General features: G+C 38.7%; 1 protein-coding gene across 1 annotated transcript; it reads right to left on the bottom strand.

Annotated features, from left to right (window-relative positions):
• Positions 1–7,396: 7,396 nt before the first annotated feature.
• Positions 7,397–16,963, bottom strand: LOC117299077. The gene is made up of 4 exons (XM_033782493.1): positions 16,819–16,963; positions 12,719–12,855; positions 9,243–9,454; positions 7,397–7,814 (listed from the first exon to the last, which is right to left on the bottom strand). Coding segments are annotated over exons 1-4 (393 nt in total). The 5' UTR covers positions 16,862–16,963; the 3' UTR covers positions 7,397–7,813.
• Positions 16,964–17,585: the final 622 nt, after the last annotated feature.

The following is a 17,585-nucleotide window of genomic DNA, read 5'->3' as shown; positions in this document are numbered from 1 at the left end:
CAAATACAGACTGTATTACAAACGGCGGACCCAAGACAGGGAACGACTGCAGGCCGTCCCAGCGAGCTCCCATCCAGCTTATATATCTTAAAGATCATTGATGGGACCGTTACGTGAGATGTAAGCAGGGAACATCTTTGATCTATGGATTTGTGGTATGTGGACGTACATTGGAGGTCACCAAAGGACCAAGGTATGAACAACTTTGCTGTGCATCCGACCTCCACTTTTTAAGTTCGCTTGTGTGATTCAAATCTTTGGCAAAACTACTTGTCTTTTTTGGGGGGGAATCTTGCGTACCATTGGCATTAAATACCATCTTTAAAAAATATTTGACTTTTGGGGGGATATTGCCTACAATTGGCAGTAACTACCATCTAGAAGGTGTGTGGAGATAATTAACATAACCAAATTATTGTATTGACATTTCTGAAAGAAAATAGGAATTTTAATTTTGGTCCATTAATTAATAACGGAGTTATTACAAAAATAGATATGATTACATATACAATACTGTAAAACAAAACCAGGGACAATACTAAAGAAACACCTGTGGCAGGACGGCTTTGTAGAGGTGCTGGTCACCTGTTCCCCCCTCTCGCCGTTCACTGGATTTGTATTTTTTGCTTTTTAGCTTCTTTGTATCTTTATGTATCGATTTGTATGGTTTGTTTTATGCCAGTGTAAAGTCTAATAAAACTACAACAAAACTAAAACCTCACTGTAGTGAAAAGGGTAATGGATTAATTAAAAGGGGCATAATTTATTAAGATAATTGATAGAGCGAAATAGTGGAGGTCGGATAATGCAAGTTGACATTCAAGAATCAAGATAAAGACTGGAGTGTGAAGTCTGCGAATGGTAAGAGAAACTCTAACCTGTTCTCTTGCAGAGTCCCACCTCTTCTGTACCGCCCCATCCCCCAAGATGTTCGGCGATCTTGTTGATGTTGTCCTTGCTTGTATAGTTTTCATGGTGTATTCACAATGTTTTTATTGGCATGTCTTGAGATGCGTATTGGTCGAAGCCAATGATGCTTTTTCTAATTAGGAGACTGGTCTTACTGGACATTTCTGTCAGGGTTGATATCTTCAAGTCGTCAGTTGTCATGATTAACCACTAATTGTAATGGTTTTATATTACAAATAGCGTAATGTTTTTGTTTTTTTTAGTTTTTTTTATAAGTAGCAATTCAACAATAATAATTCCCAATAAGTCTCTTAAAAAGATGAGAAACTTTTTTGAGAAAAAACGAAAAAAGAAATGGGATTAAAAGTAAATGAATACGTAAAATATTAAAAGATAGATACTGCACTTGTCTCCTCTGGTGCTGTGCTTTGTAAGTCTCCTTCGTAGATTATCAGGCAATAACATAATCCAGTCCAAGCATTCGTATTGGTGATTAATGTTTGATTTAGGACTTTTAAATGGATAATTTGGACCAGGCAAATTAATATTGATGTTCATAATTTCAGCACTACATCAATTCTGAATGCTGATATTTTAAAAGTAAGCGTTAAAGATGCTATGTCAGATTTTTGGCCCCAAACATTAAAAAAATAGATTTTTCTGAGTTAATGATATTATTTCAAAGAGTTTCACCCGCTCTAACGAAAAAAAGTTGAACTTTCACTTTTAATGGTCAGGAACCATGACAAAAAATTAAAACGTTTCTTATAAAACACATAATAATTGGTCACGTGATATATTGTCGGGATCCCGACAAAAACTAATTTTGAACACTTTATTTATTTATTATTTATTATTTATTATTTCACTGCGACTAATAATTGGCGGACTTTTTCGAGCAATGGCTCAAATGAAAGCTTGTAACTTTCTCGACCCCATCAAAATACCCATCGAAATTTTTGGGTAAAATCGGCCAAAAATCTGACATAGCATCTTTAATGGCAAAATAATAAGTATTAAGACAACAAGAAACAGTACACTATACCCCTTGCCTATTTAGCTTAAAGTTCAACCAAAAGGCCAATTAATGGTGGCAATTAATTAAGTTCCTAAAGTTCTTTGCTGTTCTATATTATTCACACTGCTCGGCTGGGTATGACACATATAAAGTTCGCTTCTCTCTTCCTTTTCTCCTTATTTACTTGTTGTATCATCTTGAAATGTAATCAGATTTGATTTTCTGAAAGCCTTTGGATGGTTGGAGTCGCACACATCTTTGCACTAACATTGTATGCTATTAATGTGCACAATCAGCAGGGCATTTTTTTTTGGTGACATTTTAGTCTTAATATTAGTTTACCTCGGGATAGTATTTTCATTTTTGTTTTGTTTATGAATTTTCGAATGCAATTAAAATAGTTGAACTGTGGCCCACACAAATATGGAATCAATAGTGTCCACTGCCTTAAATGTGTGCTGATTACACATCCCCTACATGCAACGTTTGCACAATATACATACAACGTCATGTTATTCCAGACAAACAAATCATATCTATTTGTTTTCCTCTTTAATAAGAAACAATAATTAAGTATAGGCTTTAGCGGTGCAAATAACAATTATTCTCAAACGGAATAGCCTTCCAGATGTTATTCTAAGCATGTATGGTTATATTAAGCTACACCGTACATTTTTTTTTCTGTCCTACCTATGTATGGATGTGTCATTGTTTTTCGAGCAAACGTATTTGTAACAACATACCAGCGACAACCATTGCACTTGATATTATTTGGAATGCAATACGCTGGATTAAACTGGTTTTGGTGTCTTAATTAAATTTCCAATAATAATAATAATATCATTGTCACCAGAGAATGAACTCCCCTGTCCAATTATATCATGCAGTGAGTCTATGACTCGAAATTTATATTGTTTTAACGGTATACTACATATGCAGTTTTCATTGAATGTGATGTGTTCCATGTCTACAAGATACTCTTTAAATCTTAGTCAAAACCAACCTCCATCCCCATCCCCTTAATCAAAATTATTATCTAGCCATCACCCCCCCCCCCCCCCCCCCCACACACACACACACACACACACACTTACAGCCGGGCGAATCCGCTTACTTACATACTTGTAAAACGGCCAAAGTAATGCACAAACACTGTTATCGCAATAATTGAGTTTTTTTTCTGTTTAAATTATATTCCAGTATTTGTCTTTGTTGTCTTTTCATAATATTTATCTTGGAAGCTGGAATGCATCGCTAACCCGGTAAGCTGGGGATTTACTGTAACAGTTTTAACTATAACAATTTTACTGCAACGTTAGACTTGTGGACAAGTCGTTTATGGTCCCACGCGGTGAGATAGTCGGGTTGCAGCGGTGCTCTCGTAGAAGTCTGCAACCAGCAGTTCGCGCGAGAGCAGTGACAACTCGACTATCTCACCGCGTGGGACATTCAACGACTTGTCCACAAGTCTACTGCATCGTTTTTGTTTCGTGTCGTAAAGTACCCAAGCCTTTTTAATAACGTCCCTGGACAATTCCAAGAAAGTAAAAAAAAATACATATAAAACAAAAACGTCTAACACACTAAGTCCACGTACATGCAGTTGTCACAAGCCTATCAAATGAAATAAATTTCCCCAAAAATATGACTAGTTTGAAACTAAAAGCGTGAACCGAGTCGTGCTTAATGGCGCCAAACGCAAATGCATTTATAGATTGGTCAAATGATGGATGAAGATTGCTTTCCTGGCTGGATAAATGTTCAGATGGGATTCAAAGGGGTCTACTCGACCGTAGCATTTCAACAGGGTGAGTCAAAAAGAAGTTGACAGATATTTATGATTTAGAAACAAAACAACAACTGACACTCAAAACCCTAGTGAAGCACATAATTAAAACACATTATTTCCTGCTTTAAAAAAAAAGAAACAAAATTGATAATATTTTAGAGAAGCTATGCCCGTTTTACTGAAACCGGCAGATAAATCAAGAGGGCGCAGCTTCAAGTCACGCTCAGTCATTTTTTTTTCAGCCAAATTTGTTGTATATTTAAATTACTCATTCAGTTTCCCTTGTTGTAACCTATTACTTGAAGTATAACACCCGATTTGTTGTTTTATTCTGCAAAACTGGTTTCTATTTTATATATTTTTTTCGTTATATTATCATTGCTGTCTTAAAAAAAAAATCTGAATATGCTATCTGTGTTCGAATTCGGCTGATATTTCATCATCAAACTCCCCTTCGATGGATGTACATATTACTTGCAAGGACGCATAATACGTTGGTCAGCACGACAAGGATTTCAATTTCCTTTCATTTCTCATTTAAAGACAGTGGACACTAATGGTAAATGTCAAAGACCAGTCTTCAATAACAAACCTGTGAAAGTTTGAGCTCAATCGGTCGTCGAAGTTGCGAGATATGAATGAAATAAAAAAAAAAACCTTGTCACACGAAGTTGTGTGCTTTCAGATGCTTGATTTCGGGACCTCAAATTCTAAACTTGAGGTCTCGAAATCAAATTCGTGGAAAATTACTTCTTTCTTGAAAACTACGTTACTTCAGAGGGAGCTGTTTCTTTTTCTCACAATGTTTAATACCGTCAACCTCTCCCCATTACTCGTAATCAAGAAAGGTTTTATGATGATCATTATTTTGAGTAATTGCCAGTAGTGTCCACTGCCTTTAAGTATGTGTCTACACTGTAAAACTTTGGTATTTTGTGTATAGAAGCCTAAAGTGTCGTGGGTTCGAATCCCGGCCGTTTTTACCATTGCTTCGTACAAGCCGTTGGTCATGTGTTGTGTAACGCTTATATAAAAGGACCAAGTGAACTTTTCGAAAATGAGAAGGGGTTCACCCGGTGTTCCTGGCTGAATGCGCCGTAGCACCTTGTAAACTATTTAGTGTGCTACATAATTGGGTCTCAGAATTCATCACTGCAATAATCTTTCTTGAAAGTCTGTATATACTCAGAGTATAGGGCATAAAGATCATGACGTTTTGGCATGTGCAGCTGTTCTTATATATGTATGTTATACGCGCAAACCCAGTATAATTATGATTATTTCAAAAAGCGTTGCCACTTATAGTCTTCTGCTCAAGACAAGAATTTACAGTTTACATATACAACAACCCACGCCGAGGTTTCAAAACAAACCACAGTCTATCCAGTGGCCAGTCTATCCAGGACCGCTTGGATGGGATCGCTTACATACACAGGGTGCGTTTCGTTTATTGTTAGCCTCCCTGGGTCGACCCCGGTCTGCCCCCGGTGCGTTCAAATAGCTTAGACGTCATTCCAAAGGCTCACCCGGGTCAGTGGCCTCCTTGTCACTTGGGGGTGACCGCAGGTGCATGGCATCACAACGAGAGGGCGAGTGTGATCGTTCGATTAGCGCATGACAGGGGCTCATCCGAGTGGGCACCGCGGGGTTGACCCAACAGGGAAGCTAATCGAACGCAGACATCCTTGCTCAGGAAGTACGTCATGCATACAGTGCTTATAAATATGGCGCAGTGTGAGTGTGATGCAGGATGGGACTGCGCATTAACAGCAAGGCACTGGGGACGAGCGAATGGATTTTCAAGCTTTTCTCATACTGGTCAATAGAGGGCGTAGAGCTTCATCGCCTGCCCTCGTTGTGTCAAAACGTTTAAAGGCAACTATACGAGACCAACGAATTTTTGGAATTCAGTCATATAGTGTTTCTTTTTACAGCTAAATCACACATGAGGGCGTGCACTCTTGCTCATTTGTTGATGATTGACATCCCATCATTCCACATAATCAAGCCTTTGCTTAGTTAATAAAGCAATAATAGTTTACATTTACCGTGAATTTTAAGGATGGGATAAAAAAGACAAAGCCGGCAATTCTAAAATCTCACAGTTGAAGATACGGTCTGTATTAACTTGGTCAACAGTGTCATCTATTTTCTTGCATTACTCCATACTTTACTGTATTGGCTTACAAAAACAAAACGGGTGGGACCGCAATTGGAGACTTTTGAGACGCTGGCGGCAGCAGATTTAAAGGTCCTTTTTGCGACTTTGCGCGTACATGCTCAGTATTGCGCACGTGGGTCTGAGCACGCGCAATAACGGGCCAAATTTCATGGCTCTGCTTACCGTAAGCAAAGAATCGGCGCTTACGGAAGCAGGAAATTTCCCTGCTAACGTCAAGCGTATTTCACGGGTTAACGGGGAATTTTGGCTTCTGCGCTTGCGGACTTTACGTTACTAGGTAGTCTAGGCTTACCCAAGCTAGGTGAGAAATTCTGCGCTTGCACCGTAAGCGGAGAATGGAGATCGATATGCAAAGTCATGAAATTGGGCCCTGGTGCAAAATGTGAGAAAAAGCAGTCCAAAAGTTTCCCATTCGAAAGTGGGTCATGACAATAAAAGAAAAGACCAGCCAGTTTTTGATAAAATAAGTAACAACGTTTTTATTTTATTTTTTTTTACTTATGTACACATTTAACCCCTTCATAAGATGTCTTTGTTTCTGTTCAACATATTCCAAAAGCATACACTCGGGGGTTATGTCATGTTAGATGAGTGAACCACTGACGTCATACTTCAGTTTCCATAGAAACCGCATCTTCACAAAAGTATCGCCACGTCAGACACACTCATTAAAGGGATGCTGCTAGAAAAAAAAAATTGCATATGAAAATGATGCTAACATTATTTCACCAGGTTAAAACACATAACTGTTGTTTTCAAATAATTAGTTGCATACAAAATATTTAAAGCCAGTGGACACTATTGGTAATTGTCTAAGACTAGCCGAGTTGGTGTATCTCAATTTTTATGCATAAAATAACAAACCTGTGAAAATTTAAGCTCAATCGGTCGTCGAACTTGCGAGATAATAATGAAAGAAAAGACACCCTTTTCACACGAAGTTCTGTGCGTTTAGATGGTTGATTTCGAGACCTCAAGTTCTAAACCTGAGGTCTCGAAATCAAATTCGTGTACAATTACTTCTCGAAAACTATAGCACTTCAGAGGGAGCCGTTTCTCACAATGTTTTATACCATCAACCTCTCCCCATTACTCGTCACCAAGAAAGGTTTTATGCTAATAAATATTTTGAGTATTTACCAATAGTGTACACTGCCTTTAATGGTCCTAAAGCTCATAAATTATTTAGGATTAGTAACAATAAAGTAACTAGAGAAACCTTTCCATCAGAAAAGTTGATAAAGTTTCAGCCTTCGAAACAAAAGCTGTTTATAAAAGTCCAGTTTGAGGTGTTTTGAGTGGCTTTATGCAGACAAAATCATAAAGAAGCAAACAGCCTTAAAGACACTATATACCATTGGTAATCGTCAAAGACCAGTCTTTTCACTTGGTGTATCTCAACATAACTCATAACATAACAAACCTGCGAAATTTTGAGCGTCGAAGCTGCGAGATAACAATGAAAGAAAAAACATCCTTGTCACACAAAGCTGTGTGCTTTCAGATGCTTGATTTCGAGACCTCAACATTCTTAATCTGAGGTCTCGAAATCAAATTCGTTGAAAATTACTTCAGCCGCTTCTCACACTGTTGTATTCTATCAACTTCTCCCAATTACTACTCGTTACCAAGTAAGGTTTTATGCTAATAATTATTTTGAGTAATTACCAATAGTGTCCACTGCCTTTAAAATTAAACTGCGTTTCGTTTTTCCTCTTCTAAAACTTACAAAGGAGGAACTAAACTCAGGTAAAAGACGCGACTAGGTAAACCTACCCCCCCCCCATCCCTACATATGGAGCATGCTATCTACAATAATATGAAAGACTAGATGCAGATGGGGGAGAGCCAAGGATGGTTCGTAGCGAAGCTTGGCTCCTCTCTAGTCCCTTAAGTGACATGTTGATCCAGCAACTCTGTAGAGAAATGAAAGAGGGTTGAGAACGAGGTTGAAACACTTTTCAGATAGCTAAACCCCAAATAGATAAAACATACAAACAAACAAACAAACATTCCCCAAACATCACAAACAAACAGCTGACATGGTGAGATTGCAGGTCTGGTGTTTTTGTTTCTTTCTTTTTTCCAATACACCGTAGTATAACATAAATGAAAAGGGTTAAGACAATCCTGATTTTTTTTACTTTCCTTATGACAAAAATTGTCATTGAAACTCCGAGGAAACTAAAGCTGGTTAAATGCTTATTAAACAAAATGGCAAATTGATTTATCGACTTCTATATGCGAACATTATATTTGTCATGAATAACTTTAGTTATTTGTCTAAAAATGTGTTTTTATTTGTTGTGACTTAAAGGCACTGGAAACTATTTGTAATTACTAAAATGTCATTACTATCCTTACAAATATTGGTATAAGCGATCATTAGAGAGTGGTTGTGTAAAACACCGTGAAAAATGACTCCCAATGAAAAAGGTTAATTGTTCACTTCATTAATAAAACACTTCAGGCCTGATGCACCTTTTTGCATCTGGATATGAAGCAAACAAACTTGAGCAACACGGGTGTTTTTTCTTTCATTGTTCTCTTGCTATTCAAAGACCGATTGGTAAACATTTTCACATATTATTTGGTTTTAATGCGTATGCTTGGGATACACTGAACAAGAATACTGGTCTTAGACAATAACAAAAGGTGTCCAGTGCCTGTAATATTAAATGAAAATAAAGACATACGAGTTTCTAACTGACCATTTTCATGCTGTCTCCATCTTGGTCATGATCCTTATATCGAATAACTATAATGGATGCAAATATGAACCAGACTTCTTTGTACTTCCAGCCTCGTCTTGAGCCGTGTTCGCATTGGACTAGCGTTTTACCGAGACAGTGGTTAACATTCCTAACGGGGAAACTTACCAGCGTCCGCACTTGGATTTACTTGACTCGGGTAAACTAACCGAGACCGTGGGTAAACTAACCGAGCTGGCCCCCTGCGTGACATTGAATAATTCGATAATCACGAAAATATTATTCTCCCATGACAAAACATGTCAGCTTCTTCGGGCCACAGACGGATGGGAGATTTAACCGAGTCGTCGCGTCCGCATTGGACTTTCTGGCTCGGTTAAACTGACCTGGTCAATCTTCCTGGGCACATTTGGCTCGGTTAAACTATACCATTCGGGTCCGGGTAAGTTACCTGGGAGGAAAACTTCCTGGGCTGTTCGCAGTGGACTTAAAACGGGTAAGTTACCCATTGGCTTGGTTAGGTTACCCAAATTAAGTCCAATGCGAACAGGGCTTTAGGTACGGTTACGTTTGATATCAATGGGAAAGAATTCAAGATTGCTGCACCATGGTAAAAGCCTATAACTTTCTTACCAGGCTGAATTCATCCAGGCCGCGAGTGCAGTGACGCAAGCCGTCATCAGACCAAAAGTCACGGTGGATGCGCCGTTGCATTTGTCCCCAGTACAGCAATACACACAGACCTCGGTGTTCCCTATTGAGGCGCAGGCCTCTGGGCATTGCCCTGCTGGGAGACACGCGCGAGCAAGTGCCGTGATCTCACCGTTTACACGGGAAGAAGTTTTCTGAAACGAAACATACATGATTAAAATTATAGTCATATAATGTTAAAGGAACGTAATACAGAGTTGGTAAGAAACACCAATCGTGGAAGATCACAGATTTTACATAAAACTTGCACGCTCTAATTCTGATGATAGTAGAAAACATCTCTTGAAATATATCAGTCTGAAATGTCATACTCTCGTGACCGGTGACCCAGATGGCCGATCGATCTCAAACTTCTACGGGTTTGTCAGTTCATTTATATGGTGGGTTGCATAAAGTACTTACACTGCCAGCAAATGTTTATCAAAAGCCAATTTTACCAGTTTTACTCGTTCTTATACGTCCGTTTAAAACCTTGCAGGGTCGTTGCCGTGCGCTAAAGACCCTCGCCTTCGGCAAGGGTCTTTATTACACGGCAATTCGACCCTGCCGGCTTTCAACGGCTGTTTAAGAACTTGTCGCTTCCCTTTTATTCCCATTCATAAATGCCCATTTATTAAAAAACGTAAAAAAAATAATACATTCAAAAACTTTGTGAAGAGTCTGTTGCGCGAGGGTTGTGTGAACACGCGCGCGCTTAGAAATAGATTACGCGCGCGCGCTTAGAAGTAGATTACGCATTGTTACTAATAGCTAAGAATTGCGTTCCGCGTGATAATCTTGCGCGCCTGACACGCGGAAGCCAGCCGGTTATAAACACTGGTCATTATCAACCGTTTAAACGCCCCACGTGACGCGCTCTACACCAATAGGAGTAGATAAACTGTCTAGGGTATTTATGAATGTTACTTTTAAAGCTATTGGACCCTTTCGGTAAACAGTGTTGTCCAAGGCCCACACTTTGTGTACCACAACTTATATATAAAATAACAAACCTGTGAAAGTTTAGGCTCAATCGGTCATCGGCGTCGGGAGAAAACAACGGAAAAACCCACCCTTGTTTCCGCGCGTTTCGCCGTGTCATGACATGTGTTTGAGAATTTATATTGTTTTGCTGTTTTCTCAAAAAGTAAAGCATTTCATGGAATAATATTTCAAAAGAAGTCTTTCACCATTGCCTTCTGTAAACCCCGTAAGTTATTTGTAAATCTGTGAACTTTTATTATTGTTTTCTGAACCGAAAGGGTCCAATGGCTTTAAGGCACTGGACACTGTTGGTAATTTTACTCAAAATAATTGTTTGCAAAAGACTTACTTTGTGAGAAGTAATGGGGAGTCGTTGATCATAGGCACAATACTGGGGTGGAATTCGAACCCATGATCTTTGCAATTCTAGAGCAGTGTCGTATTTACCAACTAGACCATCGATATTTCCCGGTAGCTAAAGGCAGTATAAAACATTGTGAGAAACGGCTCCCTCTGAAGTAACGTACTTTTTAAGAAGGAGGTAACTTCTCACTCAAATAATAAAAGACTTCAATTGAAACCTGTTCTTATGTATCTGAAAGCACACAAAGTAATGCAACAATAACGCGTTGTCTTTCTTTCACAAATTCACCAAAGTTGCGAGAGGATAACAGTAGAAAAACACCCTTGTACCACAAGTTGTGTGCTTTCAAATGTTTGAATTCGAGACCTTATCGGCTGAGGTTTGAATTCAATTCAAATGTTTCAGTGAGAAATTAATTCTTTCTCAAAAACTACGTTACTTCAGAGGGAGCCGTTCTCACAATGCTTAATACTATCAACAGCTCTCCAATATTCGTTAAGTTTTTATGCCAACAATAATGTTGAGTAGATACCAATAATAGTGTCCAGTGCCTTTAAGTCTCGTTTATGTCATCGGTTTACGTGCCATTCGTTGTTCCAGCAAATTTCTTCCTAACTTGGTTTAATCTTTGGACTTACGATAAAGGGCTCTTCGTAACTGTATACGATGTGACCTATGTTTACATTAAAACCGCCCTCTGTTGAAAACACTGTATACGTAATGTTTCACAGGGCAAAAAGACGCGTAGTCATGGTAAGATTGCATACACTTTCTAGCTGGCTGATGGTTTTCGTGTGACGTCAGAGGTCACATCGGTTATAGAATAACAATAATGAAGGCTAATAACCATGTTGAAAATAGGAACCAGACTATTTTGTTCTTCCAGCCTCGGTTTGTTAAAGTGATACCAATGGGAGACTTTCTGGGACGATAGAGGGCAGCAGACTTACCGGGTAAATCCATTGTTTTCAGAATTATGCGCATGTTCAGAACTACGTAAACAATGGAAATTTACCCGGTATGTCTGCTGCCGCCTAGCGTTGGAAAGTCTCCTATTGGAGAAATTCAAGATGGCTTCACCGCACAGTGGGCCAGGTCAAGGTCAAACTGCGCCAAAATAGGCAACTGGTGATTGTTTCAAAAATCAGTACTTCCATTTTGTTATTGTTCTTAATAGTCCAGGGGTATGGTAAAAGAAAGAATTCATGAAAAAAAAACTCTTTAAAATTAGGGTTATGACTTTATTTAGACAAAAAATCGTAACAAAGTGCGGCAAAACCGTTGAACGGCTCATAAAAGATAATGCCATGAAAACCGTGTCGATGGTTGTTTATAGTCCATATTTCATGAAAATTAAATTAATAATCAGTTTAACTTCTGTTTACTGTTTGAAAAGGTCTGATAAATCCCATAAAATGCCTCCTAGTTTTCATTTATTTCAATCAGAGACATAGGAAATATAAAATGCCGCCGATTGCCGCTTTAATTCTAACTTTTTTCAGTAGCCTGAACCTCAGGAACAGTCTAAAACCAAATTTGGTTGCGACATTTTGCGACTTTGGAAATTATTCAATTTTAAAGTTGTATACCCCTATGAGAAACGCCTGTTTTGACACAACCACCTGTACCGACAGTGCGTGTGTCAGCGGTCATATTTCTCTGTTTAGCATCAAAGAAAGACCACCCTTTATGAGTACCATTTTTAGAAACCCTTATGAAAACACACTTTGCATCGCAAAACATTTGTTCACAAACTGTTTCTTTGATATGCCTAGGGGAAAAAAATGAACAAAACGATATTAGTAGTTATTAAACTCTTGCCGACCAATCACGATTCAGGACTATGATGACGTCATAGACCTTTAAAACCATGACCATCAAATTCTACGTACCAGAAAACCCCTTACAACCAACTTTCCATCATAAATATGTTTAAATATAATTTTCACCAAAAATATGTTGAAATATAATTTTGGAACACTTTGATTCAATTCTGGCCCACTGTGCACCGTGATAAAGGTTTAGCACTGGCCGAGGACACCACTCGAAATAGAAGCAGAATTTCACTTACAGCACAAGTGCCGTCACACGATACGATCAGTTGGGAAGTTGCGTTGAACGGGTCGTTGCATCCATCACCACCAAAAAGACCACCCCCTGCCCCGGGCGAGTAGACGCAGGTGTAGCATTCGACAGCAAACAGACTCCCTGCAAACAGGAATTACAATAATTGTGACTAATGGGGGACTTTGGAACGCTAGGTGGCAGCAGACTTATCAGGTAAATGTCCATTATTTACGTAGCTCTGAGCATGCGCGTATTACCGAGAACAATGGATTTTACCTGCTGGGTCTCCTGCCACCAAGCATCCCGACAGTCCCTTAATGTGACAGAGTGTCGTGACCGGGACTCGAACCCACACCCTGGTTGAACAAAAACACCAGACCATGAGTTTCGTATTCAACTCATAAGAGAGCTTGTATGGTGTCGTGGCCGAGAAGGTAAGAGCAACGAACTCAAGCGCTGGTGTTTCTGTTCAGCAGAGTGTGGGTTCGAGTCCCGTTCGTGACACTTGTGTCCCTGAGCAAGACACTTATCTGAACTTGTTCATCTCTATCCAGGGGTAAAATGGGTACCTGTGAGGGCAGAGATGATTCTTGTGATTGGTTTAGCCGATTAACGCATATCAATGTTGCACAAGGCTGTACAGGGAGCTGAGATGGTTAAAGGAATGATTTAGTTCGGCCCAGTGACCGATGTGGTAGTAATGTTGGAAGCGCTTTGAGACGCCTATCGGGCGTGAAAAATCGAACTGCTATGAAACTGGTTATGTTTGTATTGTTTACAAGTAATCGAACGCAATCAACTCATTAAAGGCACTGGACACATTTGGTCTTTGTCAAAGCTTAGTATTCCACAGAGCTCTTTAAGCAGAATATGCTGCTTGCCAAAATGTTGTTGCTTAGCAAAATAAGATGGCACTCTTATAAAAAAGCTGTATCACAGATAAAGTACGGGAGAGAAAGATCAATACCCCACCCCCTCTCAGAGTTTAGAAAGATCAATACCCCACCCCCTCTCAAAGTTTGGCACCAGCCACAACAATGAAAACAAGGGCTAGTACAAACTTGTTTCTGTTAAAGGGAAGGTACATGTTTGGTAATTGTCAAACACCAGTCTTCTCACATGGTGTGTCCCATCATAACCATTAAATAACAAGCCTGTGAAAATTTGGGCTCAATCGGTCATTGAAGTTGCGAGAAAATGATGACAGAAAAAACACCCTTGTTGGACGCATTTGTGTGCTTTCAAATAAGAATGAAGTCTTTTATTATTTTAGAGAGAAATTACCTCTTTCTCAAAAACTACGTTACTTTAGAGGGAGTCGTTTCCCACAATGTTTTATACTATCAACAGCTCTCCAATGCTCGTTACCAAGTCAGTTTTTAAGTCAATATTTGTTTTGAGTAATTACCAAACGTGTACCTTCCCTTTAAGCAATACTATTCTGTGCTTAATGGCCCTGAACACATGGTAATTGTCAAAGACCAGTATTCTCACTTGGTTTATCCCAACATGCATAAAATAACGAATCTGTTAACATTCGGACTCATCTAAGTTGCAATGAGTTATAATGCAAGGGAAAACACTCGTGTTGCACAATGTTGTGTGTTTTCTGATGCCGAATAAAAGGCTTCAGTCCGGAGGCATAAATGAGTGTGAAATTATCTCTTTTTTTTAAGAAAAGCATGTTTCAGGTAATTACAATGCTTTTAGGGAAACTTTTAACATCTAAGTACAGGTTATTCGAATATAACATAAATTTGTATCTACAACAATTTGATTCTTTAGACTGCAATTAAACCAATGTCAGTCGTGTATATCTGACAGGGACAGTGCATCACTGCTCGGGTTAAAGGCACTGGACACTATTGGTAATTACTCAAAATCTATATTAGCATAAAACCTTACTTGGTAATACTTGGTAACAATCAATGGAGAGCTATTGATAGTATACAACATTGTGAGAAACGACTCCCTCAGAATTAAAGTAGTTTTTTGAGAAAGAGGTAATTTCTCACTAAAGTAATGAAAGACTTCCGTACCAGAAGCTTTTTGTTCCTATCTTAACCCACACTATTTTGTACTACCAGGTTTGTTGTTTTCTTTCATCATTTTCTTGAAACTTCAACTACCAATTGAGCTCAAATTTTCACAGGTTTGTTAATTTATGCATATGTTGAGATACACCCGGTGGTCTTTGACAATTACCAAACGCGTTCAGTGCCTTTAGCAGTGATACGCTGAAACTTGAATGAAATGAATATCTTGCAGATTGCTGAGCCTTGACTTCGCTGCAGCACGAATGCTTTTAAAAATCACCTCACAGTTTACAAGGTTAGATATCACATCCGCCCAAAGTAACACGAGTACTAAAATAATACCAGTGGTCTTCACTGGGCGCATTTTACACGGGCCCTTTTCGAAACTACATTTCGTTCTTGAGCTCCATCGGTTACTTCCTGAACCGAACGGATGTAACCCAAGCCGAACCCCAAGCACAAGCCGTGATTTCGAAAAGGTTGAAAATACAAAACGTAGTTTGCACACTTGGGTTTACGAAAGAGACCACGTGATAAGCAAGAACCCTGCCGATTGGCTATGCAGCCACACCCTTCTCCTGGCGCGTGATCGCTTCTCACTTTTACTTCCGTCTCTGATGTGCGTTCAAGGGGAAGGTACACGTTTGGTAAATGCTCAAAACAAATATTAACTTAAAAATTAATTTGGTAACGAGCACTGGAGAGCTGTTGATATTATAAAACATTGTGAGAAACGGCTCCCTCTGAAGAAGCATAGATTTTGAGAAACGGGTAATTTCTCACCAAAATAATAAAAGACTTCTAGCTAGAAGTATTTTATCCCTATCTGAAAGCACACAAATATTCGTCCAACAAGGGTGTTTTTTCTTTCAGCATTTTCTCGCAATTCGATGATCAATTGAGCTCAAATTTTCACAGGCTTGTTATTTTATGCTCATGTTGGGAGACACCAAGTGAGAAGACTGGTTTTTGACATTTTTACCAAAGGTGTACCTTCCCTTAAAACGTGGCAACAATAAAAGCACAGGGTTGCCTGCAAGCGTTGTGTTTTTACTTCACGATTGGGCAACAAAAACTTCTCAACATGGTCATACAATTATCTGATCAGTGCCCAATAGAACTAATATTTACCAATAGACTGTGGGCTCCAATCAACCAGGTTTTACCGGACGATTTCTACGATTCCAGGCCAAATTCTAAAAGATTTTCCTGGCTAATTTCAACAAGATTTTCCTGGACACTCAATACAATTGTTCCTGCCAATTTCACCAAGGTTTTACCATCCAACTTCAACAAAACTTTGCCGGCCAATTTCAGTCATGTTTTACCGGCCAATTTCAAAAAGGTTTTACCGGCCAAACTCAACAAGATTTTCCTGACCAATTTCAACCAGATTTTCCCGGCTATTTTCAACGAGATTTTTCCTGGCCAATTTAACACAATTTCCCCTGTCAAATTCACCAAGGTTTTACCCGCCAAATTCAACAACAGTTTTCCCGTCCAGTTTCAACTATTTTTTTTCCGGGCCAATTTTAACAACGAAAAAACACTCTATCAACGTAACATCCATCTCATTCAAGTTTGGCAGTGGTCAAATTCGATAATTCAAATTCATAAGGTTGCAAATAGTATTCACTTTAAAGACAATGGACACTATTGGTAATTGTTAAAGGCCAGTCTTCTCACTTGGTGTATCTCAACATATTATGGATAAAATAACAAACCTGTGAAAATTTGAATTCAATGGTCGTCAAATTCGCGAGATATTATGAAAGAAAAAACACCCTTGTCACACGAAGTTGTGTGCTTTCAGATGCTTGATTTCGAGACCTCAAAATCTAATTTTGAGATCTCGTAATCAATGTCGTGGAAAATTACTTCTTTCTTGAAAACTACGTTACTTCAGAGGGAAGTTTTTTTTTTTTTTTTTTTTTTTTTACTATCAACAGCTCCCCGTTACTCGTTACCAAGTAAAGTTTTAATCTAATAATTATTTTGAGTGATGACAAATAGTGTCCACTGCCTTTAAATTTATGTAATAACTAAAATGTTCTACGAGGTAACTTACCAACACACGAAGTAAATACGAGAGCAAATAGTACAGTCTTCATGTTGACGTTGTTCTTGGTGATTTTGCTTATCGTGGCTAGTGGAAGTTTTTAGAAGTCGTAGGCCAGGGCGCTAATGAAGCAGTGCATAAATCTGATTGTTTTTTATACCTAGGCTAAGCGGAACAAGGAAGTCTTGTTATTCATGGGCGTGACCTCATGCTTGGCTGTCCGCTGTTAAAGGCATAGGACAACATTGATCCTTGCTCAAAATAATTATCAGCATCAACAATTGCTTGGTAACGAGCAATGGAGAGCTGTTGATATCTAAAAAAAAAAAAAAAAAAAAACATTGTGAGAAACGGCTCCCTCTAAAGTAACGTAGTTTTTGAGAAAGACATAGTTCCTCACTAAAATTGAATCTAAGAGGCCTCAGCTGCCGAGATCGCGAATTCAAGCATCTGAAAGCATACAACTTGTACAAGGATGTTTTTTCGTCCATTCTCTCGCATCTTCGACGACCAATTGAGCTCAAATTTTTCACAGGTTTGTTATTTTGTGTAGATGTTGAGATACCCAAGTGAGAAGACTGGTCTTGACAATTTATAAAGGTGTCCAGTGTCTTTAAGTATTTATATTATTGAAATTACCTCTTTCTCAAAAACCACGCAACTTCAGAGAAGAGCAGTTTCTCACACTGTTTTATACAAACATCAGCTCTATATTGCCCGTTACCAAGTAAGTTTTCGGGCCAACAGTTATTTTGAGTAATTACCAATAGCGTAAT

This window comes from Asterias rubens, chromosome 14 (genome assembly GCF_902459465.1).
Source record: "Asterias rubens chromosome 14, eAstRub1.3, whole genome shotgun sequence".
Taxonomy (NCBI): Eukaryota; Metazoa; Echinodermata; class Asteroidea; order Forcipulatida; family Asteriidae; genus Asterias; species Asterias rubens.
Note: the sequence above shows the minus strand (reverse complement) of the source record. Positions and strands in the feature narration are given on the sequence as shown.

Excerpts from the sequence above, each read along its gene's own strand:
- LOC117299077 (XM_033782493.1), bottom strand. The coding sequence starts at position 16,861 with ATGAAGACTGTACTATTTGCTCTCGTATTTACTTCGTGTGTTG. Across the intron at positions 12,856-16,818 it reads CGTATTTACTTCGTGTGTTG|GGAGTCTGTTTGCTGTCGAA; the intron begins GTAAGTTACCTC and ends TCCTGTTTGCAG. Across the intron at positions 9,455-12,718 it reads CGTGTGACGGCACTTGTGCT|AAAACTTCTTCCCGTGTAAA; the intron begins GTAAGTGAAATT and ends GTTTCGTTTCAG.